This window comes from Trichogramma pretiosum, unplaced genomic scaffold, assembly GCF_000599845.2.
Source record: "Trichogramma pretiosum strain Unisexual culture from Peru unplaced genomic scaffold, Tpre_2.0 scaffold120, whole genome shotgun sequence".
Taxonomy (NCBI): Eukaryota; Metazoa; Arthropoda; class Insecta; order Hymenoptera; family Trichogrammatidae; genus Trichogramma; species Trichogramma pretiosum.
In genome coordinates this window covers 106106-133035 of record NW_019641645.1, presented here as the reverse complement: position 1 = coordinate 133035, position 26930 = coordinate 106106, and the positions used below count along the sequence as shown (strand labels likewise).

Below are 26930 nucleotides of genomic sequence, written 5' to 3'. Positions count from 1 at the left end.
CTTGTTCTCCATATATAAATAATAATCATGTAAAATATCGATAAAGTTGGTTAAGTAAAAAAAGTCAGCTTATTTTGTAATTGCAGCTGCTTAATGAACGATACAGAGCAGATTTATTATTATTGCATCTCGTTGCATTCTTAATGTCAAAATGAAAATCTCACAAGTGTCTCCTTATATTGAAAAAAAGTAAATAAATGAAAAAATAGTTGTGTATGGACGGGACTGTGAAACTTAAAAAACTATGCCTAAAGTGCAATCCTCCTCTAATTCTATTGACGTAATATTTAAATCGTAAACCGTAGCAGCTGATGAACAAAGTAAAATAATGATACTGAAAAAAGCAAATATGAATGTATGCCTACCTTTCGGCCTTAATATAGTTTAAACACAGTAATTTCTATTGATATATGATTAAATAAAAGATACACACATATGGTACAGAAAATACGATTTATGAAAAGCAAAAAAATGAAAAATAAATATGGAATGATAAGGGTGCATTTTGTCTGTAATTTTTACGTTGTATAGTTTATACAAAAATTATGTCGAAACAGTCTGAAAAAATTCCTTAAAAACTGCTCGCCTTTGTAATAAGAAAAAAAATGAGTAAGTCGAATGTAATTAAAAATGAAATCACAAAGCCTTCAAAGTTACAAAACAAAAATGAAACTATGTTAAAAAGCGAATGAATGATGAAACCGTTATAATAATTGATAAATTACAAAAAATATATAATTTAATTAATTACAATATTATGTCTGTACAAAACACGTCGCCGAGTTCCAATTAAATAAAACAAAATCGAAACAAGAAAACAATTAACAAAACTGCAAAAAAACTAGTTTAATTTTTTCCCTATATTTACCATTCAATGTGTCTTATAATCTTCAAGAGTTACGGATAAAAATATCGATACTTCAAAGTAAGGTTTAATTTTTTAATCAACACGAAGTCAATGAAAGTTGTTCATAGAAGTAATAAAACAAGCTCGTTGAGATTTTACTTTTTCTTTATTTTACTTTCACATGTACAAATATTATCAAGTGATGAAAATCATCGATGCAATCGTGCTAAAGCGTGATCGGGATCGGAATCGGAAAAAGGTGATTATGACACTCGTTTACGCGAACTTCGAGGTTGAGATTCGGTGTCGTCGTCGTCACATCTCCTTTTGTGACGTATCGGACTCGATTGTAATTTATCTTCGTCTGTCTGATGGCACAAACGCAGTAATTCCTCGTGACTCATACATTCGGCTAATCGTCGACAAGCGACGTAAGGAAGACTTAAATTACAATAATCAGTCATAAAGAGATCGGCTGCGAACAATTCTAAATGTGGCCTGATTAGAATGTTTGCTACGTGCCTCTTTACAATCTGGTTTAACTCAGTACACGAAAAATCATCCATTGGTGGTAGTTGCCAATTATTCNATGTACGTCTGGTTGTCTGGAACCAGTGTAACTTTTGAACGGAGACACGCAGCGCGAAGTTGTTCGGCTCGTTTTGAAGGATTTGTGTGTCGTAAGAAGCGTCAAAAACTTATTTTAGGATCCACCGAGTAGTTAAAGAGTTATGCTTCATTGTATCGGGACCTTCATAGCCATTAGAAATTATTTAATCCAAAAGAGTAATTTTCGAACCTTAAAGGAGTAAATAACGCAGTTTACTCTTTTCGGTTTAGAGTGTACATGCTTTGACAGTTTAACACGGATCGTCAAATCGCTTGATCTAGCCGCGCCCGCCCCCAAACTCTCACTCTCTGCGATTGACCATTAGAATGCGCATGACACGCCACCAATTACCACTCATGCCTTTCACATTTCTACGATAGCTGCGTAAGCACCTCTGCAGGTCGCTCAGTTGCTTTTCTCGCTCCAGTTGGGCTACTAGACGTTTACGAATGAACTGCTTTGTTGCTCAGTCATAAGCCTGTCGAACAGCTCTCCATTTAACCTCTATTTAACGGGTGATTTTCTTTCGAGTGTCGGTGCGGTTGTAACGTCCACCACGTGTTCGATACTCGGTGTCAATTTTTTAGTTCACAGTGCGCGATTTCCATCTCAGAGGATAATTTTGTCAACATTTCAATTGAAAATGGAAATGAATAATAACAATGTATTCTTATCTTATTTATCAAACTTAAAAAATCATTTGAAAAGTTTAAAAGAAGGTGAAGCTAGACGCGGAAAATTTTGCTTCATGCTCCGAAAATGGTCGGAAATGAATTTGGGATCATACGCGTCGGCGAACAGGCTTATGTTAGAACTTATGAACTGTCAAAGCCTATTTCCGAACATTGAAGATAAAAATTCTTTTTTTCTATTCGCTTTGCATAAAGGCGATCATAAAATTGTAGAACTAATCGAGGCAAGCAATTTTAACATACAAATCGATATATTCGACAGGACATGTGATGGATTAAGTTTCTTAAAATCAAAAACCCTAGAGCTAATGGAATATTTTTTGAAGAATCCACGAGAAAACTTCTTTGTCGATCATGGATACACATATTTCAATGCGGCCTGCATGTCTGGCAACATGACTGCAATAAATCTACTCCTGAGCCGAGGCATGGACGTCAATCTCGACACGTACACGTGTTCGCCGTTGCACATCGCAGCCCAGTACAGACATCTACCTGTGGTAGAGATTTTATTGATAAATGGGGCCGATCCAAACAAACAGGACGCGGAGAAGTCGACACCTCTTCACGCACTCGCGAGGCTGTGTCTATGCCACTGCACCAACATAATCAGATGCTGCGATAAGAGAAAACCAGTTGATGATATAATTCAGACGCTAATTGAATATGGAGCGAACATCGAAGCTCAAAATCGTAATGGCGATCGTCCCCTGGATTTGGCGGTCTCTCGTTTCGATGTGCAGCTAGTCAAATCGCTTTTGAAACACGGCGCGAGTCTTGAAAATTTGAACGAGGATAAAATGTTCGGCGCAGAGTTCACATCGACCGAATTGAAGAATTATCCTTTCACTCTGAACATCATCGAGATGGTAAAATTATTGCAGTCGGCAGGATTTAAGATGAGCTTTGATACCAGACTCAAGATGTTAAAATGTTGGATAAAAGTTCGTGGAAACAACACAGACCATATAATGCTTAATAATAGTGATGATAGTAAGTGTCTAATTTGCTTTATACAATAATTATATTTACAAATTTCAAATTTCTCGAAAATGATTTTTTCTAGAGATTTCAAGGGTTACTTTGATTTTCAAGCATGAACTTTTCTTCGAATAGAAAACCTTTTTAATAATGTATTGAATGTTTAAATGACTGACACCAGACTAATTTCTTTTATAATTCGCTCACTTTTTTAATTTGCTGGTAATTATTTTTTTCTAGGGTCTTGGATAAACAAGGTAATGGTAAAAAAAATTTCGAGCAACTTATTTATTTATCGTGAGTTTGGCTTTCATATGATGCAAGAAGCCGAAGATTTTTTGCACCAAAAATGTGCTTCCGTATCAGTACCAATAACCTCAGCTTGGGAGTTTCCTCAAAGATTCATTGATTATCAGATGAAAACAGTTCCGAAACTCAAGAACATTATGTTAACCGACGACGTCTCGCTCTATCAACTTTGTCAAATGAATTACAGCAAGGGTTACTCGATCATCAAAAAATTGAATAATTGGCAACTACCACCAATGGATGATTTTTCGTGTACTGAGTTAAACCAGATTGTAAAGAGGCACGTAGCAAACATTCTAATCAGGCCACATTTAGAATTGTTCGCAGCCGATCTCTTTATGACTGATTATTGTAATTTAAGTCTTCCTTACGTCGCTTGTCGACGATTAGCCGAATGTATGAGTCACGAGGAATTACTGCGTTTGTGCCATCAGACAGACGAAGATAAATTACAATCGAGTCCGATACGTCACAAAAGGAGATGTGACGACGACGACACCGAATCTCAACCTCGAAGTTCGCGTAAACGAGTGTCATAATCACCTTTTTCCGATTCCGATCCCGATCACGCTTTAGCACGATTGCATCGATGATTTTCATCACTTGATAATATTTGTACATGTGAAAGTAAAATAAAGAAAAAGTAAAATCTCAACGAGCTTGTTTTATTACTTCTATGAACAACTTTCATTGACTTCGTGTTGATTAAAAAATTAAACCTTACTTTGAAGTATCGATATTTTTATCCGTAACTCTTGAAGATTATAAGACACATTGAATGGTAAATATAGGGAAAAAATTAAACTAGTTTTTTTGCAGTTTTGTTAATTGTTTTCTTGTTTCGATTTTGTTTTATTTAATTGGAACTCGGCGACGTGTTTTGTACAGACATAATATTGTAATTAATTAAATTATATATTTTTTGTAATTTATCAATTATTATAACGGTTTCATCATTCATTCGCTTTTTAACATAGTTTCATTTTTGTTTTGTAACTTTGAAGGCTTTGTGATTTCATTTTTAATTACATTCGACTTACTCATTTTTTTTCTTATTACAAAGGCGAGCAGTTTTTAAGGAATTTTTTCAGACTGTTTCGACATAATTTTTGTATAAACTATACAACGTAAAAATTACAGACAAAATGCACCCTTATCATTCCATATTTATTTTTCATTTTTTTGCTTTTCATAAATCGTATTTTCTGTACCATATGTGTGTATCTTTTATTTAATCATATATCAATAGAAATTACTGTGTTTAAACTATATTAAGGCCGAAAGGTAGGCATACATTCATATTTGCTTTTTTCAGTATCATTATTTTACTTTGTTCATCAGCTGCTACGGTTTACGATTTAAATATTACGTCAATAGAATTAGAGGAGGATTGCACTTTAGGCATAGTTTTTTAAGTTTCACAGTCCCGTCCATACACAACTATTTTTTCATTTATTTACTTTTTTTCAATATAAGGAGACACTTGTGAGATTTTCATTTTGACATTAAGAATGCAACGAGATGCAATAATAATAAATCTGCTCTGTATCGTTCATTAAGCAGCTGCAATTACAAAATAAGCTGACTTTTTTTTACTAGTCTCTTGTGGGGAGCAGAGGCAAATATTATTTGTCTTTGAGTCGTCGTAATTCTATACATTTTTTGCGTTTGACGAAAATAAAGTTACTTCTTGCGGAGTCTATTCCACAAGCGACGCCTGTATGTCTGCAATCCACTGTACACAACTCTCAAAGCTCGACATCTCCTGTCTTCTTGATATCCGAGAACTATAAATAACACGATTTTCCATGATTTATAAGAAAGGATTAACGATCATTCCATTATAATTTGTTGCATATTTGCATTATCTAAAAATTTGAATCTCGCGCGTTTGCCACTTCGCGAGCACTGCCGCGACGGCGCGACCGGCGACACGCGAAGCCGGTCGCGATTCGCGAATTGTCAAAGCATGAAAACGCGCAGAGCATCAGCTGGCCTGCTATAAGCGGTAAACAATACCGAGTGATGCAGCTGATTCACAGTGACAAAAATGTGCACTTAGTCGATCGCACGTAGCGCAGTAGATCCCTCGAAAAATATAATTTTTCAAGTGTTTTTTCGTGCGACATACACACGAGTGGCTCTTCTGTTTGTGTTGTTTTCTTTTTTTGACTTGTGTGTCGCGGTTTGTTTTGATCAACCTATACATCAGGCAGCCTGCATTAAAATATAATGGTCGAGTCAAACGCGTGGTTCGCCGCGAGAATCGACGAGTTTCGCAGCAGCCCGGCCGGCGAGCCCCGTCAATCGTACCTGGCGGAGTTCAAGATAAAGTTTCACGCCCTCGGCGCCGAGGAGGCCCGCAACGTCGTCAAGCGGCTCGATCTGGAGAAGCTGTGGAAGGAGTTCGAGTCCGACGACGATGAGTAAGCGAATTTTCGGCCGGCCAACTTCGTTCGAATGCATAATATTTGATTTCGTTTTTTTCTCGTTTACGACAGGGTAACGGAGACCTGCTCGCTGGTCGAGCTGCTGCTGGAAGCTCTGAAGCCAGAGGAGATTTTGACCAACTACGTCGCCGAGTTGGAGAAATTACTGTCCAGCAGGGTAGTGGCGCCGAGAGTACTCAGCTTGGAACAAATCTTGAAAGTCGCATCAGACGCAAATGGTTTGCCTTTGCTGTTAGCCAGAGTGAATTTGTTGAACAGCGTAACACAGAGAATCGGAGATGCTGAACTCAAGGTTGCTAACCTAGCGATGAATGTTATTAAAAGAGTGGGTAAAGCTCCAGAAGGCCCAAAACTTTTGTACTCCGGAGTGATTATGAGAAGCATCGCTAAACTCTTATCCGTGGATCCAACCGTCAGATTTAGAGTTTATGAAGTTATAATTGAGGTTGCCAAATCTAGTAAAGAAGCTCTTGCAGCATCAGTGGAATCTGGCTTTATGGAAAGTTTAATCGATAGTATAAATTCAGATGATGTATTGATTAAGTTAAATGTTATAGAATTGATCATACCTTTAGCTTTGACAGAAGACGGTTATAAATACTTGAATGAACGTGGATTCGTTAGTCAGATGGCAAATCAAATTGAACATGCAAAAGAATCACCACTTGATGCCCTATTCATTCCAGGGTTAATTAAGTTTTTTGGATGCACTGCGCGATCGAATCCCTATGAAATATTCGCCAAATATCCAGTTGCAGTTCTTTCATTATTTGATCTCATATCAGGAAATGATATGGCAATTTTACCAATAGCACTCGACACTCTTGGATACATATCTGAAACTGTTCAATCAAAATATGCTTTACAAGATCTAAAAGTGATGCCAATGGCTATGAAAAAAATAGGAGAGCTGATGCAGAATTCTACAGCAGAAGTCAAAATATCTGCTTGCTCTAATCTAGCAAAAATTCTCCATGTTGACAAAAGTGAACAAGACAACAGAATAGTAACGTTGACTAAATCTTGGTTTGATGCTTTGGGTGAAGATCCTTTGAAATTGGTTGTTGATATAAGTAGACTGCCATTTAACGACTTGAGAAATGCAGCGTACGAAGTTTTAGTTGAAATTGCTTCGCAACAGTGGGGTCAAGAGAGTATTGTAAATTACCCTGGAATGATGGAATTTTTACTCAATCGAAGAAATGAAACTTGCAAACAGTGCAAAGAAACAAAGTATGCTATGATAAAAAATTTGAGCGAGTCTGATGTCATTGACAGCTCAAACTTAGACTCACTGAAAACATATGTACAAGAAGGAGCTTTCTACAAAGGATCTGATATCGATTACGAGGTAAATTTTGAGGGAGCTTCATAAATTAATCATCAGTGTTAAATTTAATTAAAATGTTCAAATCACTGCAAACAAATCAGTATAAACTTATGGTCTTGCTCTGTTCTTGAATTACATATTGATATAAGAAATCGACTTCATAATTAATATTTTGTAATAAGAAAGTTGGTATAAGTTCATAATTTAGACTCAATAAATGTAACGTTCCTAATACGTCTTTTATGGATTTTATTCAACAGATGTACTTTTAATAATTATTATTAGTTACAAGTCTTTACATATAAAATACACTTATAATCTAAACTCTTTATCTATACAAGTACATGTTGGCATAATTGCTCCGACAGTTTGAGTGGAGCAACGGAGCGCTAATACAAAAAAATAAAAACAAATCAACTATTCCTGTTGTAAAACCGAATAGAAACGATACACGAGCTTCAGTCAACGATCCGACTGAAAAAAAACTAATTAAGAGTAAATTAGATAAAAAATACGAATTTTTACTAGCGAGACATTTACACACTTAAACACGAGATTTTTTGTTTTTTTTAATATATTACACTTAGATCTTAATGGTCATAAAAAATAAGAAACAAACTTGTACAAGGTTAACTGAGATTTTCTCATCGCTCTTCCTACGTAATAATATCGTCCTCGCGACCAATATTACACAATAATTTTGGTTTTCCGAATTTCGCTCGATGCGCAATCGAGCGGGCGGGGGAAACAAAAGTTAAAACGATCGCATATAGTCTCTCTCTGTATAATACACACATGTATACGCGAAAAAATCTTCGAATGATTTTCCTCGATTCCGATAATAATATCCCCTCGTATACGACGGTATGGAAAAAAAATATAACAACAAAAAGAAAATAATAATGATGCCTTACGAAATAAAACGAAGAAAATTTCACGCGCTCCGGGTCTTTCAATAATCTCGAACGTGACATCTCACGTTGCAGGACCCCCCGCTTTCGCGTCGATCTCGATCGATAAATAAAAATAATAATAATCTCTGTCCGAGCTCTCATCTATATAATGTATAGTAACCGATCGACACGAACGAGGGGGACCCCCTATTATTTATCAAATATATTCGTTGCATTTTATTTTCTTTGCGCGGGTGTGTGTGTGTGTGTGGGTTTTCCTCTCTCATTGCACTCGTTTCCTCTTCTTGGGCGAGAGGATTTTCAGCATGGAGACGACGGGTGCCTCGAACGACACCGAGATGACGAACGAGAGCAGATAGGAGGCCACGACCTGGCCGAAGAACGTGATGACGACCGAGTCCTTGCCGAGATGCAGGGGCGAGTCCATGTTCATGGCGGTGAGACGCAGTGTGAGCGGGTGTATGAGATAGGCGCAGTAGGTGACCCGACTGAACGGATAGAGCAGCGGCGCCGACAGGATGCTGTTGACGTAGCCTAAAAAAGAAAAAAAAAATGCAACAGGATCAGATATACGTTTGTTTAGAAATTTTTCGCGTGCGTCCCCTACGGAAATTTATCGCTAAATTAATTCTTAAAAATTCTTATAAATGTTCGGATTTCATACCATGACTTTTAAGAGTTAATAAAAATATGTAAGAGCTTTAATTGATATAAATAAATTTTAAAAATTTATGTGCAACCTGATATTTAGTTTCTGAATTATTCAGACGGATAAGAAAATCGCTTATTTAATTAAAAAAATAAAATTACAAGTGACATTAATTGTTTTAAAGAGCTATTAAGATTTATTAAGTGTTGATAAAAAATCGGTATCAATGCTCCCTAAAAGTCATGGTGATGAAAAAACTCTACGGGCAACCATATGAATAATGTAAAAAAAAATTCAACACTTTTGCTAAAAAATTCGAGTCTCCACAAGGTTTTATGAATTTTTAAAAAATCTAAGTATCCGCGCATTTGTAAGACTTTTTAAGATTCTTGCGCGCATACCTCCGTAGCCGGTGCTGCAGGCGAATACGATCCAGGCGAGACTGAGCGCCCAGGCGGTGTGGCTGAGCGACGAGTAGGCGGCCCCCGTCACCGGCGACAGCTCGGCCTCGTACAGGCCGTACAGCAGCGAGAGCAGACAGGCCGCCGACAGCAGCCAGCCGATGAAGTTGGTCGCGCGGCTCATCTTCACCTTGCAGTCGGTCTTGAAGAGGACGTAGCCGAGGGCCATGCCGATGAGATAGGGCCCGAGACGGGTCCAGGGCTTGTCGTAGATCTTGTCGAAGAGGGCCAAGGGGTCGTCCGTGTTGGGCATGTGATTGTTGACGAGGGCGATGTAGCCCGTGGTGAGCCACGAGCTCAGCATGAGTGCGGCCAGCGTGACAGCGGCGCACTTGAGATGATTCGTCGCCAAGATGAGGATCACCGCGCCGACTATGTAGAACTGCGTGTCGTCCGCCACGTACCAGCTCCAGAGCATGCACATCTGGTCCACGGGGTAGAGCGTGTTGATGTAGAGTAGATTGCGCCACCAGTAGTTGGGGCAGTTCTCGTGGTCCGCGGTGGGCGGCTCGAACACCGAGTTGGCGTTGAACCACTTCATGGAGATCTCGGTGACGCCGAGGACGAACATGTAGGGCGCGGTGAGGCGACAGAAGCGATAGGCGAGAAAGCCGAGGAACTGCAGCAGGCCGGGGACGAAGCCGCGCTTGCCATGGGTCAGCCGATTGAGATGGCCCTTGGCGTTGGTGCGAAAGTACAGGAAGCTCACGAGCAGACCGCCCATGAAGAAGAACGTGTCCACGCTGAAGGCGCCGTTCTGTATGGTCTGGAAGAGGAGACGGCGCTCGACGACTTTGCGATACTCGGTGTTGTCCGAGTACTTGAAGACGACGATGCACGTGTGGCCGAGGATGACCCAGAGCATCGAGAGGGCGCGCAGACCGTGGATGGTGCTGATGGTGTCGCGGCCCACCTCCTTGTCGCAGATCACGCGCAGGTTCTCCTTGACCGAGAACGACAGCAGCAGCTCCTCCCACACGTCTGTAAACGAAAAAAGTTTTTAAAAAAAAATCTGAAAACATCCATACGCATGCTTTTTGTATTTAAAAGCTTCTATCTAGAGATAGAAAATCGTACGGTTCAAAAGGTTTTTTTTTTTTTTTTAATCAAGGGGTTACACCTGTGTTAAATCCTATATATTGTCATGTAAACTGAAAAACATGAAAATAAAATGTTACAATTGGACTTTTTTGTTTGTGATGTAAAATTATGTTTTTCTAAGTCTTTTTACATCAGAAAACATAAGTTCAAGGTGCACCAAAACTTACTTGTCATTGCAAAGCTTTGTGCCGCATGAATCAGAATGGAGTTTTTGTTCCTACAGGTCTTGAAATTTTTGTAATAACATTATCTTAAGTTTTGGTGCACTTTGCACTTATTTGAATAATAAATGGTACTGAAGACATGTTTTCTTACGTAAAAAGACTTGAAGAAACATAATTTTACATCCCAAACAAAAAAATTCAATTTTAACATTTCATTTTCATGTTTTTCAATTTATAGGATAACACGGGATTTAACACAAGTGTCCCCTTAAATTTGTTGAAAAATGATTTTCCCGTTTTTTATCATCACGTTTCTAAACTTTACGATTTTCTATCTCGAGATGGAAGCTTTTAAACGCAAAAAACACAAAGAACCAAAGTTAAAGTCAATATAGATCGGAACAACTTGGGAAGCAAGCTCCAATATTTATATAATACGTACTGAGATTCTGCAAATCGGGCGTGGGCGGGCGCAGGCTGCCCTCGTGATCGTTGTTGTTGTTGACCGGCGAGTTCGACGAAGCCGTCGTCGCCACCGTCGAAGTAGCCGCTGCCGCCGCCGCCGAGCCATTGGTGACGGTGGTGACCCCGATGGGTACAGCAGCGCCGACGGCGGCGCCGTTCGAGGAGCTACCGTTGATCACGGGCTCCGTTACTGGAACAGCAATGTAGATCCTACCTTCAGCTTCGGCGGCTGAGCGAGGCGCACACGATTGCGGGGATCGGATGATGATAACGATTTTTGTTGTTGTTGTTTGTTTCGTTTCGTTTTGTTTTTTTTTTTTTTCAAATTGTTGTCGTTATTCGTAATTTTTTGTTTTTATTCGGTTCGAGCAGAAAACATAAAGAGAAAAAAAAATACAATAGTAAGGATTACAATAAACACACGTGTTGTCGTGATTTTATCATAAATTTTGAAAGATAATTAATTCATATTTACTGGAGCGGATGAAAATAAGTTGAAAGTATAAGAGAGAATTTTCACAAAAGCACACGCATTATATTTACAGCTTTCGTAATATAACTACACAATAGAAATGAGCCTTTCGAGTGTAAAGATATATTGTCGATAATTTACAGATGTGTATTATGTGTGTGTGTATCGTATCGTGTAATGATGATGAATGAAAATATGCACGATAAAGAGACAGCCATAGAGAGAGAGAGAGAGAGGAAAGTATACATAGAGGAAGAAGCCAAAAAACAAAAAAAAACAATCATTACCGTTCTGGAGCTTGCAATTGACGGCGGCGAGCTGCTCGAGCTTGATGTGGCGCTCGAGATCGAAGGCCAGCTGCTTGCGCTTGGCCCGCTTGCTCAGGTAGACGTCGTAGCTCGTGCCGCCGATCAGCAGGAACAGCACCACGGCACTGACGCCGCTGCGCGAACGAGAAACGAGGAAAAAAATAAAAGCATGAGTATGGAAAGCTCGATGAGCTTTTTTGGTATACGAGTATGATATAACTCACAAGAGAACCCAGAACACCGAGTCTTGCCACATGTCGTAGGGATTGCGCTGGTCGCGTACCTTCTCCACGCGGGTGTAGCGGGCCGCCGCGTCGCCGGCCGACAGCCGAGCGATCAGCTCGACGTCCGCGGCGCGACACGAGTACGGCAGACAGACGCCGAGATGCAGCAGTCGCTGCAGCGGCGGACTGGTCGAGTTCACGTTGATGCGCATCATGAAGAAGCCCAGCGGGTAGGGCGAGCGATCGTCCAGCAGCAGATTGGCCGAGGTCAGTAGCGCGTCGACGTTGGCCGCGGATTGACCGGCCGACTGGCCGCTGAAGCCCCGATTACCCGTGGTGACGCGCTTCTTGTGCGGCTCGGCGTTGAACTCCTCGGCCTCGCTGATGGTCTCGACGTTGCTGCTGCTGGTGAGCGACGGATTCTTGGAGACGCCCTGGCCGATGAACTCGCACTCGGTCGCCGAGCCGACGTAGTACGAGTTGCCCCAGAAGAAGCCGTTGGTGAAGCGGCCCGATGCGTCGTCCACTGGGAGAAGGAAGAAAAGATGTAAATATTTCAAGTGCTCGTTATATGTATTTGCAAGAGAGAGACTACGCTTTCACACTTGACCGGACGAGATCGCGTCGGCGGATGTTTATATAAGTCATTAAAAAAAAAGCAGCAGTTCCTCGGCGCCCACTTTCGATTTAATATACTCCTCGTGTGTACAGTGCAATCCATTTATATACGCACACACTCGAGTTTTAGCAGCTTAATTGGGCACCCGATGATACTCGACTTGACTCGCGTGGCTGAAAATCACTCGGCTATGTACACACAAACACACAAATTATCCTTTAATTAATCAGCCGAGCGTAAAAGTATATATACATGTAATACAAGCGCGAGTTTCTCCGCCTTTTTTTTCCTCTCGCTCTTCATCTTTTCTTCTTCTCTATAACATAAACAACGCAATTATGCGTTGCGCTTCCGCGCGGATAAAACGACGCGCTTCACCATGCGTATAAATAAAAGTGCAGGTGCATTATCGCGTCGTTCGATTTTCATCGGCAATACGATCGCGTGTGCGGGAAGTAAACGCACTGCGTTCAATAATTTTGTTGCTCCTCTTTTTTTTTGTCTTACCGCGCGAATTCCACCGAGTCATCGAGTTCTCTCGACCGAAAGTATATAAAATGTATATCCGCACACTCGACGACCTTCGATAATTTCTCCTCGTCACCGATTTTGTAAATACGTTTCAAGTGCATTGGATATATATACTTGGCACACTCGTATATACGAATCGTGTCAGCAAAATTATTTGTGAAAAAAAATAAATCGCCCGCGCGCCTCTTCGGCTGTACTCGGTTCATCGACTCGTCGATTTAATATACACTCACACAGACCCACACGACCGAAATTGCGCGAGGTCGTTGGCATACACTGCGTCAGATATTACGATATTTCGATATACACAAGGAAAAATCGGAAGGATCGTAAATTTCGAGTTACGGCGCGTAACGCGAGTCAATTTTCACGCGACATACGGCCGCGGAGTAAAATTAAAAAGGCCTCTCACGATCGTAAAAAACGTTTTGTGTGCGGAGATTGAATTTTTTGAAAATTTGCGCGCACTCGATATCCAAGATATATTAAAGCATAAAATGCATAAAGATAATGCATCGATCGTTAATTAGCCGTAGCAGCTGTCGAAGCGATCGGCCGATATCTTAAATATCCTCTCTTTACGTAAGTTTCCTCGGTGTGCGGTGTGAAGGTTTTTCATTTTATATGCGAACGAACGATAATTCAAACTAGCGTCGTGTTACGCTCGTTTCTGCAATGGTTCATGGTAAGAACGTTTGAGAAAGCTAGAGGATCGAAAAAATAGCTTGATAGGTGTTGTGGACAATTGATTTTAGTAGGTATAGTAAAGTATAATGATACATCGGAATCGATCATATTTATGATAATCTTTCACTTCAATTTAGACTAAAATTCCTCCTTTCCAAAGATTCGTATAATTCTTTTGACTATAGTCATAAAATGAGTCTTAGACACTTGTCGATCAATTAGGTGACGAATTTCGCGTGACTTTTTTCAGAGAGAAACATGAAGTCAGCATAAAGGTTAGAAGTATATTAAAGCAAGAAGATCATTTAAATTTTAGTATTTTTATTTAATGTTACAAAATTTTATAAATAAATCATTCAATTTTTTAGGAAATTTCACATCGACTTACAATACAGTGATAAGTCAATAAAGGTTATAAAAAGAACTATTCAAGGTGATCGTTGAAATTTGGCGTTTTTTTTCACATTGAAAAACTTAGGTATAAAAAAAATACCTAACTCACTCACAATCATTCGATCCTGTGATAGATCTTACGGCCCAGAGTTGATTATGGCACTCGTTGCCGCGAACTTCGAGGTTGAGATTTGGTGTCGTCGTCGTCACATCTCCTTTTGTGACGTATCGGACTCGATTGTAATTTATCTTCGTCTGTCTGGTGGCACAATCTCAGTAATTCCTCGTGACTCATACATTCGGCTATTCGTCGACAAGCGACGTAAGGAAGACTTAATTTACAATAATCAGTCATGAAGAGATCGGCTGCGAACAATTCTAAATGTGGCCTTATTAGAATGTTTGCTACGTGCCTCTTTACAATCAGGTTTATCTCGGTACACGAAAAATCATCCATTGGTGGTAGTTGCCAATTATTCAATTTTTTGACGATCGAGTAACCCTTGCTGTAGTTCATTTGACAAAGTTGATACAGCGAGACGTCGTCGGTTAACATGATGTTCTTGAGTTTCGAAACATTTTCAGACGATAAATCCTCTTGATCTTGCCGAAATAAGTTCGACTGTCCTGGAAATTTTTGTTTTATTTCATCGCTTTTTTGTTGCAAAAAGTCTTTAGCTTCTTGTTTAATATAAAACCCATTGTTAATAATACAGCATAGAGTTAAAAAAATATTTGCACCAATGATCAGATCTGTTGGGGGATGACTGAATTCAGGAATCAGATGGTCGGTGTCGTTTCCTCGAACTTTTATCCAATATTTTAACATCTTGAGTCTGGTTTCAAATCTCATCTTAAATCCTGCTGATTGCAATAATTGTACCATCTCGATGATGTTCAGTGTAAGTGGATAGTTTTTTAATTCGATCGATGTGAATTCTGTGCCGAACATTTTATCCTCGTTCAAATTGTCAAGACTCGCGCCGTATTTCAAAAGCGACTTGACAAGCTGCACATCGAAACGAGAGACCGCCAAATCCAGAGGACGATCGCCATGACGATTTTGAGCTTCGATGTTAGCTCCATATTCAATTAGCGTTTGAATTATATCATCAACTGGTTTTCTCTTATCGCAAAATCTGACGCCGTTGGTGCAGTGGCATAGGCACAGCCTCGCGAGTGCGTGAAGAGGCATTGACTGCTCGTGATCTGGTTGATTTGGATTAGCTTTGTGTTCCAATAAAATTTGGACCACATCTAGATGTCGGTACTGGGCTGCAATATGCAACGCTGAATACTCGTACGAGTCGAGATTTACATCCACGCCTCGGCTCAGGAGTAGATTTATTGCAGTCACATTGCCAGACATGCAGGCCGCATGTAAGTACGTGTGTCCATTACCGTCACAGAAGTTTTCTCGTGGATTTTTCAAAAAATATTCTATGACCCGTAGAGTTTTCATTTTTGGATCGAATTCAGCAAAAGTACGTAGATACGCTTCCTCAATCAAACAATAAAGTGCCGATGATCCATCTTCTAACTCGACCTCGTATATATCGAGTCCGCTCGCCTCGAGTAATTTTATTACTCGCAAGTTTGGATTAAATACAGCAAATCCTAATATACGTTTTTTATTATCAGAACTCGGGAACAGACTTGTACAGTTCATGAAATCTATAAAAATTCTGTCCAACAATTCGCTTTCCGGACAACGAAGAGAATAATCATTAAGTAAGTGATAAAATTCTACGAGCCGAGTATCCAAATCCTTTATATTTTTTAATCTGTCGTACGTTTCTTGTTGAAAAGTTAAGTATTCATCGTTATTATTTGCCATTTTGACCTGAACTGATGCAATTATCAACTTGTGTTCGCTGAATTCTGAATACTGCAAGTAAAAAAACGAGCACGTGCAATGAATACCGCAGTGAAAGTTTATTATAATACTCCTTTCTCACCTTTAGCTCACTGCACAATTTTTTATCTTCAACTCACAACAAACACTTATGATATAATATCTAACGAATAGATAATTTCATGCAAGACAAAAAGTAACAAGTAGTTAAACTTCGTTGCCCCGAGCTTGATACGATGTGCTGTCGACCCCCCGTTTTCTTTCTCTCTAATATTTTGTCCGACAGTATATGGTTATATACCTAAGCTCGGTCTCTCATCATCATCGTCATTATTATTATTATTATTTTTGGCTTCGCGAATCGTCCGATTTATGTAATGCCTCGTTATATTATTATACAGTCGCGCGTAATGGTGATGTATGGTGGTGCGCGTCGAAAGCGAGGCGCTTGTAAACACGCGTATTAACGTACGCGCGATTCGTCGTTATTATATTACTTTTTGAAAGAAAAAAAAATAATAATAATAATAAAGATTCGCGCGATAAACGATCGGTATGTACACAACAATAATTATATATCGAACTAAATCAAGGTACTCGACCTGGCTGATCTTCATGCTAATTCAGGCATTGTGACGCTGTATATTTACGAAGTGAAAACGCCGCGTACAACAAAGCCAAGAAGAAGATCTCGCGCAGGACTTTTGTATATCTTTGAATGGGATGAAACCGTTGTGTAAATTTACACAAAATCGGTATATACACACGCGTGAAATCGGTTCGAGAACTCGAGCTTCAAGCCTCCATATACGTATATTTGAAATACCGATTCGCTCGCTGCGCTCCGTATATATATATATACACGATTATTGTGCATCGATTACAATCGGATACTCGGAAGAATCGAGTCAATAAACTCTCGCTCCTCCAGTCGCCGCCGTCGTCGTGTAAAGAGCAATTAGAATCGAGAGCTCGAAATACGAAGTCGAAAGAAAAGGTAAAAAAAAAAAGAAAAGGAAATCTCGTAATATACACACATCGTGTACGTACGTGTAATATAAGCGTATAAAAGTCATTAATTGCTCGCTGCACCAACACGTCGCTACTGTATCCTAATCTATCTCTATGCGCGCGTATGTATGTGTGTATTATGATATATATATATAGCCGTCGGGCCGGTTTTATTTATCTCAATCTCGGCGGCGGCTGTGTAATGGTACCGAGACTTTTGTATTAATTAAAGTCCACTCCACTTATGCGCAGTTGCGCTTATAGCTCCAACTTCGATGGTAGAAGTTCAGGGATTTCTTATTATGTTGAGTATAAAAACTACATATCCCCTTGAGTGATTGGCAAGGTCTTGGGATTTTTCTTTCTATACACTTCTTCTCGAGATCGCAGGGGTTAACGTATAAGGGTTTCAACGAGATAAACTCGTGGCGCGCTGGCTCGGTGACTCGGCCGAATTCGATACGATAAAGAGGTGTCTGTCTGCGTGCGTGGGTATACAATGGCGCACTGCTGTGCACACACACACACACCAGGCCATAAAAGCGAGAAAGTAATTTGAAAAAGAGAAAGGTTTGTGCAAACGCACATATAGTTCCCCTCCCTGTCGGAGCAGTGTATTCATTTCACATTCCCTTTCGTTTGTGTCTGCATCTCTCTCTCTCTCTGTATACACTTACTCTTCGAAGTGTTAAAGTGTTTTTTCGGGTCACCCGCTTATGTGTGTGTGTATAAATATATGTAGCTCTGCTTCTGCGTGCAATCGATGCCGTTATATACACGCGTGTACATTTTACAAGTGTGCACCTGACCGGGTTGCAGGTGCCACGTCATTGTCGTATAAATAAAATCCAAAATAATCTCGTCACGCCTCGTACACGTTGTAAAGGATGTCTATAAATGTATCTTTGGCTTTACGTGGCTTTCTATGAGATGCCCCATTTTCCAATGGAAATGCTCGAATGCTCGTAACCAAAAAATGACCGTTTAATATGTTGACAATTACTAGTTTTGTTTTTGCTACTTTAAAAATATTAAGCGTGTTATAGACAACCTAATGAAATGGCAAATTAATTGTTTCGAATAATTTAGGCTGGGATTCAACCACGTTGAATACTATAATACTACTTTGAGCTTTTGCCACTAGATGGCGAGTCCCTTTCTTTCGGTAAATCTGCAAGTGGATAGGTTCAAATAATTGTATAAGTCAAAGTGCAGTTTTGTCAACAGGTCGCCCTCTTTCATTAGCCATTGTCTGACGTCTATATGGCATGTAGAATCTAGCCAAATCAAAAAATCATCTCGTCAGCGCAAACTTTGACGAGGCAACGAATCTTTTTTTTTTCTCTCTTCCTCGCCGCAATTAATAAAAAAGTTCGCGCGCACCCGATCACGACGCCAGAGAGAGAGAGAGAGAGAGAGCATCGTGTCTCATCCTTGAGCCGACGATCGAATGATATCGGAAAGATTTCGGGCCTCTCGAGGCTACATTCGTAATCGCGTTCTCGAAAATGAGTTGCAATAATAATAAAAAAAAAAAAAAAAAAGAGTCGCTCGTAAATCTGCAAAATGAATTTCGGAAATTTTTCCAATGGGGCGCCAATCTTGTCCAGCGTAGGTGAATCCTTGGATTCTCAGCTGTATAACGATGCATTCGTCATTCGGTCGGAAGTATTAATCATACTTGTGTATACATTGTCGCGCGTCGTTATGATAAAATCATTAGACACGTATGTATATCCCCGGCTACGAATGGACATTTTCATTACGAATGTCTCTCTCTCTCTGTGGACGGTAGCAGCTCGAGTAATATGCAAACAGTTATCGTATTAATACATACACACATATATTCATGCGCCGCGTACTATACAAGTTGAGATCGACGCGCACGTCGATCGACTTTCGCAACATACATATGTCAAAGCAAAAGTTGCCCGGTGTACAACACACGGCATGCTAATTCATTCATCGCACGTGTGTGTGTGTGTGTGGTGTATAACGTTTATCGAATTTCCGCGTGCGGAGACCAACAGACCCAACGCTCGCGACGACAACCGCGTTACAATAAATAAATCGGCAAATAAATCGGTACTTATTACACCCATTATATACGAAACGAGTCGAACGAGCGCTGAAAAATCGATTCGGTTTGTTTCAACGCAGAGCTTTACTATACATCGATAAGAATTAGAATGCGGCTACGTTAGAAGTACAGTGTACATGATACACACACGCTTACTTGTATATCGGCATGTCATCGAGAGGCGCAAAAATCAAACGGTACGCACTACATTACGTGTATTAGACGGCGTAATATGAATCATTCGCGCCGCGTCGTGCGCTTACCGATCAAAGCTCGGATCGATCGAACGAGAGGCAGAGAATGAAACATTCTTACACCTGGTTCAATTTGTATTTATACACCACTGTAACGGTGAATTATTTCAACAATGCTCTGTGGTAATCGCGCGCGCGCATAAATTAGACAACGGCAGAGCAGCAGCAGCAGCAAAAAAAAGCAGAAGAACGAGTATATATATTATTATATTACATTATGCGAAGATGGATCAGAGACGAGCAGGCCCGCGGATATATATATAATAATACGAGATTCATGAATAATCCATATTATAATTTGTGTAATCTCGCATTTTTCGGCGTTTTGTACATGTGTACTCGACGTTATGGCGTTTCGCAATCGTGTATCGCGCATCTAAAAATACAACGCCGCCGCACGCGCGTCTATCCTGAAATTTTCGTTTCTCGCGAAACCATATTCACATATATATATTGTCTATATATAATTTATTATAAATGTAATAATATATGTCTCGCTTTTTTCTCCCGAGTCCGGCAATCGCCCGCTCGACCTTCGCTCGTGGAATCGGATTGCAGTCATATGTGTCTTTATAATAAGTACATATGTGAAAAGGAGCTGCTGCTCATCCTCGTCAAAGGTCGACAGCATGTCACGACGACGATGATGATGATATACATAATGCGCGCGTGTCAATCGAGTCTCTCTCTCTCTCGCGTGTGTGTGAGTGTATGGATGCGACATTTTTAACGCGCGGTGAATCTGCATTTTTTCTTTTTTTTTTTACACAATTCGAGTGCAAAAGCCTTGACAATAAATTACAATGTATGGGACACCGGTGTGTGTGTATCCCGCACCCATATCGCGTTCATTATCGCGTCTTTTCTTCATTATTTTTTTCTTCTTTTTGTCGTAAGAAGAAAAATAAAACTTGTATAAATATTATTCAAGTATGTGCATCCGTCGATAATTCGCGACGCATCTCCCCGCGTACGAAAATCTCGTACCCATTAAACCGAAGCCTGCGACTGACTGACAGAGCCGATGAGCGCGGCTCTGATGAAACTCTGCTCGTCGCGTTCACGAGACTTTGATTGACTTTTATATCTCGCGCGAGTCGCATAATGTATAGTATATATTTTTTTTTCTTCGCGACGAGGCGATATATTATAAAATATTAACCAAGCTCGAGCGAGGCTAAGTATATTTTCGTAACGTCATTGTATCCTCGTCAATCGGTAACTCGATGGGTCGGATTCACAACACAATATATAATAATAATAATAAATAAAGCCGGACCCTTTGGCGCCAATTTTACGTCACGATTCCAAAATCCACAGAAATTAACTATACATATACGCGGCTCAGTTTTTACATAATGACCCCCTCGCGCGTGCGTGGATAAACAGTAGTCCACTTCTGCGCGCACAATTTACTTACGCACGTCGACCGGCTAATATTTTCCCGCGAGCCCGAGTCATATCGGACGTCAGTATCGGTATTATCGCGATGTGTGTTTCTGTGCACTTTCTATTACTTATATATATATGAATATCAGCGCGGAGTGAGGCACGCGAACTTCAAGCCACATTATGCTACGTATAGAGAGAGAGAGAGAAAGCGATTTCGGCCTATTCCTCGGCGAGGCACGTAATACACGCGCATTCGCGATGTAACCGTATATAAGATATAATATAATGCATATATACACGAATGCGCGCACGCACACGTGAAAAATCAAAAGCTCGTGTGTTTACAATTGAAAGCAACGTCGAGAATGACCGCAAAAAAGAACAGAAGCAGTTCGAGGCGATGTTTCGGCCACGGACGTGTGTCGAGCGATAGATGAATTTATGTTGTTCTCCTTTTTTCATTATTCAATGTACTCTGCGATCGATCGCCGACAACAATGAGAGATGACGCTATAAACAATTGTCTCTCTCTCTCGCAGAAAACGAGAGAAAAAAAAATTGAAGAAGAAAAATAATGATTGAGCTTATACTGGCGTGTGGAGCCTTGGCATGTGTGTGTGCATTAAATCGGCGATACATCGTTTGTAACGCGCAGCAACAAATTAAGCTTTTCCGACGTACACAATGCGCGTATAATGTTATACCCGATATTACGGGATAATAATTTTAGTGCCTATACATAAAGACAGTGACATATTATGAGCTTCGTCGCGCGCGCCTCAACGTCAACGTCACTTTTGTCATATGTATGCGTACTATATACGAAGAAAATAAAAGGATTAAATTCTTCTCTGCTGTTGTTGTTGTTTTTTTTTCCTTCATTTTTGTTAAGACGAAAAAGATTCGCTCGATCTTCGAAGGATCGATAGCAATATATAAATCTCGCGTCGAAAATAAATGTGTCAAATGTCACTGGCGAACGCGTGACACATCCACCGTATATTATACAGGTCAAGATTCGGTCTATAATTCCGACGAAAAATTTTCAATTCCGCCACGAGGATTCGAGATCCGTGTCAAGGTCCGCGCCCCCGAAGAAGATCATCATCATGCTCGCCGAAAAAAAAAATCGTTATAATTTCGCGCGCGCGCGCGTTGACAGCGTCGCTGAAAAAAAAATTAAAGAATGGAAAGAAAGAAAAAATAAATTAACCAGAAAGACATTAGCGTTGTAACGCGTGTCGTGTAAAGTAGACGGAGAGGCTAATATACGCGTACATATCAGCCGGCAACGAAAGCGCGCGATGATGATTCGCGCGCGCGCGCATACTAGTGCGCGGCGGCGCCTTTCTCTTTTGCGCTCGCCGACTGCGGCCGGGTTGTCCTGTACTGTACGTATATCGTACGTACACAACAAGCGAAAGTGATCTTTTCTCTTTTTTTTTTTTTTTTTGCGCGCCAGTGTAGTGTGTGACCAGAGAGAGGTCGTTGTCGTTGACGGCGCGTTTAGTATTTGTTTATGTTTTTTTTCTCTTTCATTCTTGACGTTTTTGTTTCTTTTTCTTTTTTGTTCTTCGATGAAGACGTTAATCGAGTCTTGATGATACTAGTCGAGTTTACTCGGTCACACGGACACGGGACAAATAAAAAAGTAAGGTCATGAAAAGAACGCGACGATCCGCTTTTTGCGGTTTCGTCGAGGCGAGTAAAAATTCAGCGATTAATAATCTCTTCCTTGGCAAAGTCGACGTACCGATTTCCCTTTTTTTTTTTTTTTGAAAATGTAAACAGCGCCGCGTCCTTCCGCGTGCTGTACATCCCAATAGAGAGAGAGACCGAAGAAAATATATATTATTTATGCCTCGCGCAAAAAATAAAAACGCCAAGGACGACAGGTGCACCTTTATTTTAAGCCAGCGTGGAAGGCACGAGAGGGTGCAGGTCTCGGTGCAACTTGAAAAAAATAAAAAATAAATAAAAATGTGTACCAGCCCGCAGCTGCAAGCGCATAAAGCTGCATCGTCTGCGTCTGCGACTTTCGCTCGCTTTGCCGCGCGCGAGCATTCGAAGAATTTCGATGGTCAATGTCGCTCTTTGTTCATGGCAAATCCTTCAAAGTCTCATCTTTCAGCCAGTATTAATTGAATCAAATTTAATACTGATCCCTCGTAGAAATGTTCAACGCATTAATACCGGCCTCGTGGCCAAAAAATGAACATTTAATATTTTATTAACATTTAAATCTGGCTTTAAAATGTTGTTTCAAAGTACAGTACCATCAATCGTTTCTGCTTCAATTGTATTAAAAATCTTGAGCGCATTTTCAATCGCGATTTAGTTCTTTCCAAAATTTAGTGCAGTTCTTCGACACCACTTTGAATGCGATAATTTAAGCCCTTGCCACTAGGTGGCGAGGTACCTCTATCTGTAAATCCGCAAGTGGCAACGTCAAAATAATTGTATAAATGGTAAGACGGTTAAGACGCATACACGATTCTTTGCCACAATTGCCCAATATAATTTTTGCCATTTATATATTTCGTTGCCGCTGCACAAACCATTTATATATTTCGGGAGGGGACTGTACTGCCGCCTTTCCCGCGTGGGTCAATCGGCACTATATCGTTATTATTATTATTACACGCGGCACGAAAGTGCGGCACAATATATAAATAAATAAAAAAAACAGTACACACACACCGACTCCGAAAATCTATCTATCTCTGCAATAGGCGAAACTCTCCGTATGCGCACGAACGCTTAAAAGGCGATATATAAGTACTACACGCTTGGCTTGGCCTTTATAATGAGCTGCTACGTTTATATAATTCCCGTATACACACGCGCACACAATACCATACATTATCCTCGCGGTGCATTCAAATTTCGCCCTCTTATCTATCGGCGCGCGGTTGCATTACACGAAATCACAAAGGGATGTATATGGTAATCAATCAGGTGTCGACGCGGATTTACGCATATTTAAACACGCGTCGATTTCCGATTTCTCGCGTGTACCCCGGTTATAGGTATTATTTTATTCGATAAATTTTCGTTGGTTTTTTTTTTTTTTTGCTTCCCTCCTAAACATTTCAACAATAAACGCGGAATGTACATTATATTATACTGTGCAACGATTACGCGCGCGCAGCAACAACAGCGGCGGCGGCGGCCACCACGGGGCCACTTTGTTAATGTTGCACCATCGATCGTCGTATAGATGTATAAAACTTTCTCATTTTACTCGGATCCTTTTATACATTATATATCTATATAGAAGCGAACAGTTGCATATAGATATATCTATATTGTGTGTGTATGTATGTGTTCTTTTGTGTAATTGCAATTATTATTACATAAATAAAGCCGTGTAATCTAACGGCGCCTAAATGTGTGTTAGTGTTATATACACCTATTATGGCGCGGAATTTCCTTAGTCGAAAGCCTCTGCAGGGGAGATAGAGACAGACAGAGAGAGAATTCACGTGCTTTGGACGTTCTTTTAAAGAGTCGTAATACACAACCGCGAGAGAGCCCCGCGGTTAGGACTTTATATACACACCGCCTTAAGACATATCAGATGACATAATCGACTCTTTTTGCCTTTTTCTCTCTTTCTCTCTCGCTCACTCTTCTTTTCACTGTTTTTTTTTTTTTTTTTTTAAATATATTTATGTAAAAAAGAGCCGTGCGTGCAGCTCTGGCTACTCAGTGTCACGTATTTACACACATTTTTTAATCTCTCGAGTCCCGTCGAGCGGGTGAAAAGTTTTTTAACCCACAAAAAATCAAGCCTGGTTACGAATCTGCTAACCTTGGGAGTAAAAGTTTATTTTTGGGCACACGATATCACCGCGTGACTCGACGCTTTTGGGGGTGAGAGAGAGACGCGTTTCTCGACATATCGAGGGGAAGGAAATAAAATCGGCACGAGTATATCGGCTTTCGATAAGTAAACCGCGTATTCTCATTGCGGTTTTGACGATACGTACGTACGTACACACACTGACACTCGAGAGCTTTCACCTAAAAACACACTAAAAAAAAAGGAAGGAAAAAAAAATTCGGGTTTCTTGTTGTACATTCGATTAAAAATCCGTATACTCTAGGTGAAGGCAATATTACGCACATAACGATATCGGAATTTTCTAAAAAAAAATTCGTCACCCGAATTCGAAACTGATCTTTTTTTTCCTTCCTTCTTCTTCTTCTCCTTCGTATTCGTTCGTTCTTTTTTTTTTTTTTTTGGTAAATATTTCGAATCGTCAGCTTTCACTTCGTATATACACATTTTATACATGCGTAAACGAGACATCGTCAAAGGAGAATTTTTCATTCGCTGTCGAGCGTCAGTAGCGACCGCAACGGGCCCGTAATACCCGCGAGATGATGCAAGACAACACTCGACGCGCTCGGTATTATAATACTGTCGATACGAAAATATTTGAATCGAGAGAGGATAATTAAAAAAAAAAAAAAAAAAAACAGGAACAATAAAAGCAAAATAATTAAAGTGCATCGAAGAGACGATACTTTCGCGCATTTCCCTCCCGGCTAATTACGTTCGCGATGCAACGATACGTAATGAAAGTTCATGCGATTCGATGATGCACGAAGCTCGCCGTATGATTAAATGTATCCTCTTCTCTCTTTCATTGACCTCTACCCTGTTTTTCCGTTGTTATTTTTTTTTCTCGCACGCACACACGCGTAAACACACACTCGTTCTAAGCAAAGTATCTCCATATATACTCACTCTTCAGCGCCCAAAGCTCCTGACGCTTCAGGCTCTCGAGGTAGGTCGTCACGTCCCTGCGGCACTCGGGCCCGATGCCGAGCAGCTCGCCGCCGCGTCGCGCCCAGTTCCTGGCCAGATTGCGGGCGCTGAACACGTCCAGCGCCTCGGCCAGGGTCGTCCAGTTGCCCGAGGCGTCGAACACCGGATCACCGTTACCGGGCACAGAGGCTGCTGCTGCTGCTGCGGCGGCATCGTCGTCGTGCGTCGTCGGGACGATCGAGTGCAGACCGATCGACGACGCCTCGCCGGTGGCCTGGACCAGGACCGATCGGTCGATCGGTAGCAGACAGCACACCACCACCACCAACAGCACCAGTGGCAGCGGAAACGATCTCATCTCGATCCTTTTCGTTTTTTTTTTTTTTTTCTATTTCTTCAACCCTCTCGTCTCTCGGATATTGTGTATCGATCTTCGGTGACGGCGATCTCGATGGGGCGATAGCGGAGGAGACGAAGAGTATTATCGAATCGGACCGATTCAGAGAGCGGAACTACGACTGGGAGGCATCGTTTCGCATATATCCGTGTACTTTTTTTGTATTCGTCACTCGCGCACTTCTGTCGTATTACTTTTGTATTATTATACGTATATATTTACGATCACCCGTCAACCGAGAAGAAATTTGGACGCCGAATACCACCGCGAACTGATCACAAAGTTATCATCGTCTCCTGCTCTCGAGCAAGTCATCACTTTTTTGCTTGTTTTGTTTTTTTCTTCTTTTTGTTTCGATCCCCCAAAATTCCGTTCGACCACGTTTACTACCACGTATCACGACAAAATGATATAAATAATTTTTCCAATTATTTAATTCGATCGCGCACTACTGGACTTGATTAAACAAAAAAAAAATCGTATACGTTATTGTATACAACGGACTTGCGCGAGTAGCAGCAACGGGCAACGGACGAAATCTTCCTCGGTGTCGAAGCCGAGGAGAAATGATTTCGAGCCGGTGTAGCTCGATACTCGCAGGCCCCCTGACTGCTTGGCCTGACTGTGTGGCGCTCCTCGGCTACCCATAAAGCCACACACACACACACAGACAGGCATATAAGCACAGACAGGTACACACGGAGAGGCGGCCGAACATTCAGCAGCGGCACAGGCACAAGTGTATAATAGCCGAGCCACGTGCTGTATGGTAGGGGCAGCAGCAGACTTATGTGAGTGCGATCGTGTCTGCTGCTCGCTTCGTTACATATACACGTTATATGTGTGTGTATGTGTGTGTGTGTGTGTGTGTGTGTGTGTGTGTGTGTGTGTGTGTGTGTGTGTGTGTGTGTGTGTGTTGTACCTGTGTGTATGTATGGAAGCGGCCTCGATTTTTTT

At 40.8% G+C, this 26930-nt stretch overlaps 4 protein-coding genes across 5 annotated transcripts; 2 read left to right on the top strand and 2 right to left on the bottom strand.

The window, feature by feature from the left end:
* The first annotated feature begins 2544 nt into the window (after positions 1-2544).
* LOC106655487 (ankyrin repeat domain-containing protein 27-like) lies at positions 2545-3265 on the top strand. Its single transcript, XM_023459773.1, has 2 exons — positions 2545-3142; positions 3216-3265. Exons 1-2 carry the CDS (start codon positions 2545-2547, stop codon positions 3263-3265), a joined length of 648 nt encoding a protein of 215 aa, XP_023315541.1.
* A 2169-nt stretch (positions 3266-5434) lies between these two features.
* LOC106655580 (26S proteasome non-ATPase regulatory subunit 5) lies at positions 5435-7457 on the top strand. The gene is made up of 2 exons (XM_014376049.1): positions 5435-5865; positions 5941-7457. The coding sequence occupies exons 1-2, from the start codon at positions 5672-5674 to the stop codon at positions 7262-7264; spliced, it is 1518 nt and encodes a 505-aa protein (XP_014231535.1). The 5' UTR covers positions 5435-5671; the 3' UTR covers positions 7265-7457.
* LOC106655578 lies at positions 7452-26577 on the bottom strand. 2 transcript variants are annotated; one of them, XM_014376047.2, is made up of 6 exons: positions 25556-26577; positions 11978-12503; positions 11733-11887; positions 10951-11202; positions 9184-10224; positions 7452-8667 (listed from the first exon to the last, which is right to left on the bottom strand). In XM_014376047.2, the coding sequence occupies exons 1-6, from the start codon at positions 25932-25934 to the stop codon at positions 8396-8398; spliced, it is 2625 nt and encodes an 874-aa protein (XP_014231533.1). In that variant the 5' UTR covers positions 25935-26577; the 3' UTR covers positions 7452-8395. The 2 variants fall into 2 exon arrangements, with proteins under 2 accessions (XP_014231533.1, XP_023315535.1); XM_023459767.1 differs by having other exon boundaries at positions 10951-11163.
* LOC106655579 (ankyrin-3-like) lies at positions 14160-16358 on the bottom strand. Its single transcript, XM_014376048.2, has 2 exons — positions 16166-16358; positions 14160-16095 (listed from the first exon to the last, which is right to left on the bottom strand). Exon 2 carries the CDS (start codon positions 16042-16044, stop codon positions 14362-14364), a length of 1683 nt encoding a protein of 560 aa, XP_014231534.2. The 5' UTR covers positions 16045-16095; positions 16166-16358; the 3' UTR covers positions 14160-14361.
* Positions 26578-26930: the final 353 nt, after the last annotated feature.

Excerpts from the sequence above, each read along its gene's own strand:
- LOC106655578 (XM_014376047.2), bottom strand. The coding sequence starts at position 25,934 with ATGAGATCGTTTCCGCTGCCACTGGTGCTGTTGGTGGTGGTGGTGTGC. Across the intron at positions 11,203-11,732 it reads CAATTGCAAGCTCCAGAACG|CCGCCGAAGCTGAAGGTAGG; the intron begins GTAATGATTGTT and ends CGCCTCGCTCAG. Across the intron at positions 8,668-9,183 it reads CTGCAGCACCGGCTACGGAG|GCTACGTCAACAGCATCCTG; the intron begins GTATGCGCGCAA and ends TTTCTTTTTTAG.
- LOC106655580 (XM_014376049.1), top strand. The coding sequence starts at position 5,672 with ATGGTCGAGTCAAACGCGTGGTTCGCCGCGAGAATCGACGAGTTTCGC. Across the intron at positions 5,866-5,940 it reads TTCGAGTCCGACGACGATGA|GGTAACGGAGACCTGCTCGC; the intron begins GTAAGCGAATTT and ends CGTTTACGACAG.
- LOC106655579 (XM_014376048.2), bottom strand. The coding sequence starts at position 16,044 with ATGGCAAATAATAACGATGAATACTTAACTTTTCAACAAGAAACGTAC.
- LOC106655487 (XM_023459773.1), top strand. The coding sequence starts at position 2,545 with ATGACTGCAATAAATCTACTCCTGAGCCGAGGCATGGACGTCAATCTC. Across the intron at positions 3,143-3,215 it reads GCTTAATAATAGTGATGATA|AGATTTCAAGGGTTACTTTG; the intron begins GTAAGTGTCTAA and ends GATTTTTTCTAG.